This window comes from Anolis carolinensis, chromosome 2 (assembly GCF_035594765.1).
Source record: "Anolis carolinensis isolate JA03-04 chromosome 2, rAnoCar3.1.pri, whole genome shotgun sequence".
Lineage (NCBI taxonomy): Eukaryota > Metazoa > Chordata > Lepidosauria > Squamata > Dactyloidae > Anolis > Anolis carolinensis.
The window spans coordinates 77,559,259-77,569,380 of NC_085842.1; the positions used below are offsets into that span (position 1 = coordinate 77,559,259).

The 10,122-nt window shown below is 35.7% G+C and overlaps 1 protein-coding gene across 2 annotated transcripts in view; it reads left to right on the plus strand.

Annotated features, from left to right (window-relative positions):
* The window catches only part of rft1 (RFT1 homolog), a 30,114-nt gene extending 20,916 nt beyond the window's left edge, over positions 1-9,198 (plus strand). For both annotated transcript variants that reach the window (XM_003217692.4, XM_016991599.2), the window contains 4 exons: positions 289-433; positions 2,208-2,313; positions 4,662-4,911; positions 7,290-9,198. In XM_003217692.4, the coding sequence (XP_003217740.1) occupies positions 289-433; positions 2,208-2,313; positions 4,662-4,911; positions 7,290-7,457 (669 nt within the window). In that variant the 3' untranslated portion in view covers positions 7,458-9,198. The remainder of the gene's footprint in view (positions 1-288; positions 434-2,207; positions 2,314-4,661; positions 4,912-7,289) is intronic.
* Positions 9,199-10,122: the final 924 nt, after the last annotated feature.

Genomic DNA, 10,122 nt, shown 5'->3' on the forward strand with positions numbered 1-10,122 from the left:
CTGGTTCTGTCAACACATTTAGCAGATTTTCATGTGTCTCCTGGTGTTTTGCCTCATGAAGGGATTTGTACAAATTAATTGCTTATGTCTAGAACTTTCAGCACATTCAAACTATAAATGTAGGTGCCGTTTAAATTATTATAATTTGCCTGTTACTAGCAACAAAAATAATGGATTGCAAGATCTAATTAATTGCTGTTACAAATTTGTTGCTATAATTTAAGGGATGTTGCTTGGTTGCATCTGTTAAATCAATGTTAAATCAATGTATTTCTTCTTTTTTTAAAGGATGATATTTCCATGGCAGCAGCTGTATTAGAATCGTTGCTAAAACTAGTTCTTCTGGTTGGCCTGACTATTACAGTTTTTGGTTATGCGTATTCTCAGTTGGCGCTGGATTTTTATGGAGGCTCCATGCTCAGTATAGGATCAGGTGATTGTTATTGTTCTGAAACTCACTTTATAAATAGAGAATTATTTTGTGAAAGCCTCCTCTGTTTTTCATTGTCTGAAAATACTATCAATACAGAAAAATGACCACAGAATAGGTGAAAAAGTGTATATTTCCTTTGTTTTCAGTGCATTGTTTGCATTGCAGTGTAATGGTGGTAATGGGTTTGACTTTACAATATATCTTTCAAGCTAGCATTGGGAGAAGTAGTGCTTCTCTTTCTCTTTCTACTAGCATTAGTTATTAAATTGTTAGTATTAAATCCTCTTGGAGATAATCATTATTACAATACTATAATCCTTAAAAAGTCTCTTATAAAAGATAACTTTATTGGGAGATATGTTTTATTTGGATGAATTGAGAAACATCCCTGATTAATGTTAATTCTGTTGTATTCTGCTTTTTGGACTTTTGGGCATATGGCTAATCGGGCAAAATGCTAATTGGAAATAGAAAAGCTGCAATTTTATTTCATTTATCCTATTCCACCCAGTAGGAAATACTTCCAAGTAAACATGCATAAGATTTAGTTGTGTCAGCAAATTTGCATTACTATTAAAAAACATCATTCAGAATGGTAAAACTGTATAGCACTACAAATTTCTAGTAAGGACTGACATTGGCCATCTTGTTTTGTGTTTGCCAATGTTCATGAACAAAGTGTTTTACTGATCTTGTCAATCAAGGTCATATGGGATATATGAAATTTGTTGGCAAAGGCCAACTGATATGCTGAAAGATGTTTAATGAGCAGACTTTACCCTTGAACCTTGCTTCTTTGAGGCTCCAGAAACAAGAGTTCACAATCAAAGAAGGCACCCATTTCCAATGTGCTTCTTTTGGTATCTAAATGCAGTTTGTTTCATTTCTGAGCCAGTGCAATTCAAGTGTAGCAATGGGGGGTTGGGGGCAGCTTTAAAATGGCTGGGGCATGTCTGTGGGCCCTCTCCTCATGTAAGGTGTTGTAGGTAGAAAACAAATAGTGGTTAAGATATTGGAAAATTGCTGCAGTTGATGAAGAACTGATGCAGTTGATGTAGATAGTACCACTTCATGTAACTCATTGGTCTAATTTGGTTCAAGGCAGCATCATATGTTCCTTGATGATTTATGGAGGTTTTTTTAAGGGCTGATTCAATGTTTTTATTTGAAATTGATTTTGGAATAGGTACAACATGTCAATCAACTGTACTTTGGCATCTGCCTGCTCATGGAAATGATGTATAAATTCTGCTAATGATATGTAGATTAGTGGCAACCATCTGCCTCATGATAGGTTTTTGACTGTCTTCCTGTTTCTACCATGAAGCATTCTCTGACACTTGCAAAAGATAAGAGCGTGGGATTGCCAATGACTATGAAGTGTAGGGTTTCACAGTTACCTGTTTTGGTAGCATAATGTACCTAGCATAATGTAGCATAATTTATCTAGTATGTACCTATACTTGGTAGCATAATGTATATAGTATGTACCTATACTAAGATTCTCAACCCACATTGAATACCTAATTAGTTCTTCTGCCTCTCATATTTGTGTACATGTGTATGTTGCCTTGAAGTATAGAAGTCAATAAACTCTGTATATCTATTTTACTGTTCAGGTACGTTTTTTTCTCCCCCTGTGTACCACATAGCTCAAGTGACAGTGTACATTAGTGTTATAATTTATTGACATCATTCTCATTTAGATGAGTGATACCGCTCAAAGTTCAATAACGAGAGCGATATTAATCTACTTGTCACAATGTTTTCTCAGGTCCAAGTCTCCTACGTTGTTATAGTTTATATGTCTTGCTGATTGCTGTAAATGGGGTCACAGAATGTTTTACGTTTGCATCAATGAGTAAAGAAGAAGTGGACAGGTATGTTAAAATGATCACATTGATACCGTAATGTGGCTTTTAATTATCTTCAGATTATCCTCTGCTTTGCATGAGACATGGAATCAGAATTAATACTAGTCTGAATTCTTCACAGTAATGATTACTTTTCTGGTCATGAAATGTATTAAGCCGTTCTTATTGAGAAATCCTAAAATGGAATAGCATCAGCACAGGATAAGAGTGTAGTGACTATCTCATCAAATACACACAGAAAGTGTCTAAAAAACTGTGAAGAACATAGTCACTTTTATTATTTACTCTTATAGGATAATGTCACAGAAGGAGGAAAATCCACCTCCCATCCTTGTTATTCTTGTGGCTTGATTAGTAAGGACCTAAAAGAACATAGACTTGCACTGTCTTCTTCCAAAGGTCTCTGTGGTATAACACTTCTTGTCAAGTATTATACTAAGTAAAACACAATATTTTGAGCGTGGGGATTAGCCTTGAAAAATGTATGTCTTAAAAGTCCTAAGATCAGTACCTACAGCATGATCCTATGCCTGTGATCTAAGACCAGTCCTGAAGATGATACAGTAGTAGCTACCATTGATACCACCCCATGGAATTTGAGTTCTAACGTAATTGTACAGCAGGCCTTCCACCTTCACATGGGTAATGGGTTCATACGTGAAAACACAGATTCTTTTACCAACAGAACACCTCTCTGGGAATCTTGAAATCCTCGAACACGATTCTGTGATCTGGCAGAAGTTGACCATTGACTTGCACTAGAGGGCTTAGAGATTTCTAGAAATAATACATTGTTCAAAAGCACAAATAATCAAATTCATAAAAGTTAAAGATGCAAATGTGGAGGGCTGTATATCATACAGTGAGGGAAACAGAGCAGCATTCCAAACACCTATAATACTTTTAAGTATGCCCTGTGACTATTTTCTTCAGTGCACCTGTTATGCATTTTTGCTGGTGAGCAGTTACTGCCAAGTGCCTTCTGGATGTCATATATGTATCTCAACAAACTCTACCATTGAGCTTAACATGCCCTTGTACTAAGCAGATGCAGGTGGGTCACACCACTCATCACAATAGAAGTTTATTAATATCTTTCACTGCTAAAAACAAATGTCAAGCTTCATGCTGCTTCGAGTTAAATATTTAGGATAATACAGCTGTTGTCACTGTGCCATTGAGAGAGATGGTTTGCTATTATTTCTTTTTATTGGTACTACTTTTTTTGCCAAATATATATAATGCCTTTAAGCTGGATTTGTAAGATATAATTAATTTGAAACTCCAGCATCAGTAAAAGCATCCTCTGGTGAAAAACAGTATTTTTGAAGATGCTCATCACAGACTTCTGCTATAAAATCAGTATAGTGTTGAATTAATTCTCATTTTCATGAATTAGTTATTAGATCACATTTTTGTATGTGTGCGTCTCTCTGAACTAATGAAGCTATCTTGACACAGTATGAGTCAAGGAGTGATACAAATTCTTTTGAAAGAAAACACTGGGTAATATGTTATATTTTTGTTTGCAGTACTAAACATTTTTGTAATTTAAATGGATGTGAGGAGGGGAAAGTCTATATTTTAAAACATTTTCATTCTTGAAATATACATAGAGGTTGTTGTAAGTTGGCACTCATGGGACCAAAAAATAAATATTGACAACAATTTAAGGCCCATGTTCTACTTACTATTTGTTTTAAGAGCAGATGGTCTAGTTGGCATATATGATTTAATTAATAAGGGATGACCAAAAAATTTAGTATTCGAGAAATAGAGGCCATTTAACTAATTTAAAAAAATGCATTGCCTAGCTTTGTCCTAAACTGGGAAGTACTTATCCCTCCCATCTTGAAGTAATTAATGTGGAGTTCATCCATTCAGAATTACAGATGACAAGCTAAGATCTTATAGTACAAGACATGAACCGCCTGAATACCGTCATGGCACTAGATCTCATCTGATCTTGGAAGCTAAGCCAGGGCAACTGTGGTTAGTACTTGGCTGGCAGACCACTAGTGAATGCCGGCATCTATGGGCTGTATTTCAGAGGAAGGAATTGGCAAAACAATCAGAGTATTCCTTGCCTAAGGAAATGCTATGAAATTTCATAGGATTTCTATAAGTCAATGGGTGGGTTGATGGCATGTATGTGTACACGTATTGAGTTGATGGCTGAGGAGAAATGTGACTTTTGGCTGATAATTATTCTGATAACCATTAACCATTGGGAATTACACATACATAACGAGACCTGTTCATATTTTCCTAAAAGTTCATACAGATTCAAATTTTAGAAATGTAATTATAAATGCACTGAAACAGGGTTTTTTTTGTTTTTCTTTGCTTTTTAGGTACAACTTTGTCATGCTGGCCTTGTCCTTTATATTTTTGTTCATGTCGTATTTCTTGACATATTGGCAAGGCAGCATAGGTTTTATTTTGGCAAACTGCTTCAATATGGGGATCCGAATACTTCACAGCATCCATTACATCTACAGATATTTTGAAAAAAGCCCTTATAGACCTCTAAAGGGTCTTCTGATTTCACAATTGCTTATTGTGGTTTATATCATTAGTGGAGTTGCCACCGGTGTCTCAGAGGTGAGTGATGCTGCCTTCATTGTCATTTTGCTTTCACTCTCTTGGAAAAGGAGATTAATGTACTCTTTTGGTCAAGAATCTCTTGGGGCACTCTGCTAATGTAAGAACAGTCTCACAAGCAGTTGCACTTTCTGTGAAATCACACAAGATTGTAAATATAGCTGTGTATGTGGTATTATCTTTGTGGCAACACTAGCCAGCATAAATGTGATCTCCTGCATCCCAAATTTCTTTAAGCATAGACAGCCCTGCTGTTTTATGGTGGTGAGTATGCCAAGTGAAAGATAAATTGTTATTGCTACATCATTATAAATAGCAATATAAAAGGAGTAGTGTGCTGTAATGAAAACTATCTCAACAATAATAAGAGAGCCCAAACTCAATGTAGGCAGTGCTATTCCACAGTGCAATAAAATAAGGGTCATGTTCTAGGGTTCCAATTGTAATGTCACTAAGCAAAGTTTTTTTTAAAGAGAGTGCCATATATTTTGATACCACAAGAGTCTGGTGGTTTTCTGTAGCCCTTCTGATTCCATGCCCCCAGTGAGGACACATGGAACATGTTACATGGTTACTTTCGGTCAAGTCATATCACCTCTTATCTTTTAGGCAGTGCTCCATCACATCTCTATCTTGATTTCTGCTGTATATGTACTGTTTAGCTTTACTCTTTCCACAATGTCTTTCTTTCATGTCCTTCTCCATTCCTTTGCTGACCTTCAGTCCTATTTCTGGTTACTTGTCTTGTCAGCTGGCGTATAGATACATTGTACCTTGATATTGTTGTACTTTGTAGCTTTTTTCATTTGTGCTTTCCTTTCCTGTTCTCTTTTTGTTTGTTTCACTTTTGTTTTCCAAACATAATTTCCTCACTGCTTCTCCCTTCCCTTCTCTTCCTTTCCTACATCTTTCTTCCGTCCCTGTGAAGTTTTCTTTTTGAGTGGTTCAAGAGATAATAAATTGTTGTTAAATTGTCAAATGCAAGAAAACAGTGTCCTTTTTCACAGTAGGTAGAAATATGACTCAACAATCTGATTCAGTGTAACTTTGTTGGTGTATATTTATGCTCCATTATAATTACATAGATTTGGAACTGCTATTGCATTAAACATATCAAATTTAAACAGGGAAAAGCCAAGTGAGCTCAGTTGTTATGATTAAATAAGATATTAAGTAGTTTAATTAGCAAACTTGGAAAATGTAATTTGTAGCAGACCCTTGTATTCAGATTTTGTACAAGTAACAAAGATATGCATATAGCTATGAAATACAAATGTGTATGGAAAATAACTAAATTTACTTGTAACTGCATTTCTTTGTTTGCATTATGCCTTTTTATAAGAAGAAATGAAAAAATACTGCCAACAATATACAGATTGCTTACTTTAAAAATATTTTATTTTTTAAAACAAAACTCTTTGTCATAACTGTGAGATGCCTCAGTCTGTCCATTTATTTTCTCCAACTCTTTGGAGATGTGTAGGGCAGTAGGTTAATCACATTTCACCTCTCAGATGGGAACTGATGCTGACAGAATGCGCTTCTCAAACTGACTTTAGCTGGTATGTGAAGCTGCTTTCTAGGTCAGTGTGGCTGCAGGGAAATCCTGTATATACTTGTGTATCAGTTATTGTTATGTATTAGTCTTGGCCAGAATTATGGATTTTGATATGACCCATGGATTTGTTGAGGGTCACTCTTTAAATGGGGAAAGTACCAGTCTTGCTTCAGCTGTCACTCACTACCATTTTCCTGTCCAGGCGTTTGAAAAAGTCAGAAATAGTGATATGGCAGAGAGAATACAGAGGGTTGGTGTTTCTTTTAGTTTATCTCAAGAAGAACTAAGTTCTTGCTTTTTGTCATTCTACTCAGAGAAAGAGATAGTTCCACTTTTTATCAGAGTTAAAGTACATGTGATATGTGATTTTAACTTTGTATTGTATGGTTTTATTCTGTTATAAGCCACCTTGAGTCCACTGGCAGAGAAAGGCAGGGTAAAAATATCTTGAATAAATATTACATAAATACATTAACCTGTGGATAAGTTGAACAAATTTTTGGCTCAGTTTTTTTAATTAAAATTTCTTGACTTACATATGAGTATATACAGAATTATCCTGAATTTTACACATATATAATTCCACATATATTTGCACCAATATATATATTGAAACAATATATTGTTCCACATACATATTTGGACTCTTGCTCCTTCAAAGCACTAGCTATGGGGATTATTATAATTGTGGGGGCTTTTAAAACCATGTTTTTAATGAATGTTTTTAATTTGTGCATCACTTTAGGAACCTCAGTAGTTATGTGTGATACATAAATGCTAGACATAAATGAATTATAACAGAAGTTTTCTTTCTTTGTAGGTATTCCTGTGCTGTGATAAAGGGTGGATGGCAAGGTTAATTCACATTGCTGTAGGAGCAGCCTGCTTTATAGCAACTCTTGCTGCTATATTTTTCACAGAAACCAAGCTGATACATTTTGTCAGAACACACATTTTATCAAGATATTCCAAAGAAGGAATAAAATAATCATATGCACATGGATGAATATGTTTGCAACAGAGTATTTATACTTAACACAGAGAATTGATGTACAAGTTAAAGATGTTAAGAACTTCGGTGAAAATAATGCAATGTGATGAGGTGAGGGTCTCCGCTCAAAGTAATTTAAGCCAACTGGTTTGCTTCAAACTCTGTCTATGTCAGGGGCATGCAAATGTTATTTTGTCAATGTATCCATAAACTCCACAGTACTGCCGATTATGCATAACATTTGCACTTATGCAAATATATTGACTCATGGCAGGGGCTAGTGAATATTTATCCCATATCCATCTGAAATATACATTGGGGACTGGACATTCTTATGAGGTTATTGCTACCTAAAACTGAGAATTGTTAAATTCCTTGTTCCTAAATTTATTTCCAGTCAGACAAAACTAGACAGGCAGTTTGTCCAAAAATGTTTTTTATTAAAACAAAATTGTTTGTTGGTTTATGTCTCATTTTGGAATCACTTCGGTTTCTGATATTTCAGCCTTTAGGGCATTTTGTTTATAGAGGCAGCATTGTTGGAAAGTAGATTATCTGTCTTCATATATATTATCAATATTGGACAACATCCAGTATTGTGTGACCAGACATCTTGGGCCTTTCCTCTCATCTCCCTTGGCACCTCCAGTCTTTTCCATAGAATCTTCCTACCATCTGTAATAGATTTTGACAGCGTGCAATGTTTATGTGTGAGAGAGAGAGTTGCAGAAAAGAAATGGGTATTTCAGCTTTTTTTGTCCAGCTGGAAGAATCTGTCAACTGGGAACAATCCACTACTTAAAATAGTTGTTAATACAACACCTAGGGTATGCATCAAAGTAATCATAGGGGAGTTTCCTTTTTAAAATGCAATTTTAATATGCAGTTGCAATGAGAGGCATTAATTTTAATTGTATATTATATTTTAAGTGTTAAAATGGAGACATTCCTGCTTGTAGCAATTTTCACATTAAATCTTTTTTAAATGGATTATAATGAAGTAAAAACCTCATCGGGGGGAAAAGAATAGTATCTGGAGAACTGGAACAAATGGAAGTCAGAACATCATCTTATCAGCATAAACATAAACATTCAGCAAAACTGAAACATGATATGCATTTGAAATAGAATTATTTAACATAAATCTATGCAGCACTCAGTTAATAAAAGGTTTAACAAACTTTTCCCCCAAGTCTTTTTAAAGCTCCAACTCCCTTACCTCCTCACCTCCTGTCTAGTTGTAAGGGTTTTAAAAGTGTGCATTGGTATTGGGAGTATGGAAGGAGGGACAGAGAAATGCAGGCTTCAATATCAGTTTGGAACAACGAATCTGCAGTCAAAATAAAGTTTACGTTGGGAAAGAATGGGATCCTGCTCTTGCATAGTCTACTGAGTGTGCCTGCCTACATCAGGCAGGATAAACAGCATTTCCTTCAGTTCTATTATTATGAGAACATGTAAAAACAGTAGAGAGAGAGGGGGGGGGGGGAGAAAAACAGATAAACCTACCTCACCAGCTCTCCCATCTATAAGTTAAGCTGACAAAATAAAAATCATAAGAACAGTTTAAACTGGTGAATGATAAAGTTATCCCTGCATGCATTTTGGAAGCAGCCTTCAAGCTGTTTTTAGAAAGTCCAAAATAATATATTTAATTTACAGAAAGCTTAGCAGATACGATTGTTTCATTTCAGAACTGTATAGTGATAACTTTGAATAAAACAACCCTTGAAACATGTTGAACTGTTTTTTTTTCTCCTTTTTTGATGGCGCATCTCTGTCCTACCCATGTCATCTCTGCCACCAGTACCAGAGTTTCCGTTAGACTTAATGCCCATGAACACACTGACTTCATTAATTGAGCTACACTTCTATATAATGTTTACATGTAGAAAATGTGTTTTCTTCAATTGCAGGTGTTAGATTTGAGTATGCAAATTTTAGGGAAATGTTTACAGTCATTGAGAGCTTTGCCATCAATTTTGGTATATATTTTTGTACTCACTATGCATTGATATGACTAATGATGAAAGACCTCAATAATTATGGAACAAGTTATAGAAATTCTAGCCTTGTTTTGTTGGGTACTAATAAAAGATAAATTTCAAATTCATAATTTAAAATTGACTGAATATGCCTGCCAGAAGAGATAGGTCTTTAATTTGTTTTACAAATGTTCGTTTAGTTGCCAAACCTCTTCCAGCAGGTCTTGGGGTGGCCGATGAAACAATCCTCTGGGTGACAGTTGACAGCTGGGTTTTGGCAGACTGAAGGAAATGCCTCCCAGAAGACCTGAGTGTCCTTAAGGCGGATTGTGCAGGAGAAGGTGAGCCTATAGGTAACCTGGACCCAAAACCATAGAGGGCTTTAAAGGCCAAAACCAACACTTTATACTTTGCCCAGAAACTATTGGCAGGCAGTGGAGTGACTTTAGTATAAGTGTAATATGCGCACTCCTAGATGTTCCTGTAACTAGTCTGGCTGCCATGTTTTTTTATTATTAATATTTATTGAGTTTTTCCTTTGTGCATAAACTAAAATTGCATTAATCCTAAGGGGTGTGGGGAAGGAGAAGGAAGAGGATGGGTAGGTAGAGTTGGAGTGGGGGAGTGGGGTGGGTTTAGGAAAAAGAAGGGGGGGGAGAGGAAAAATAGGGAAGGGG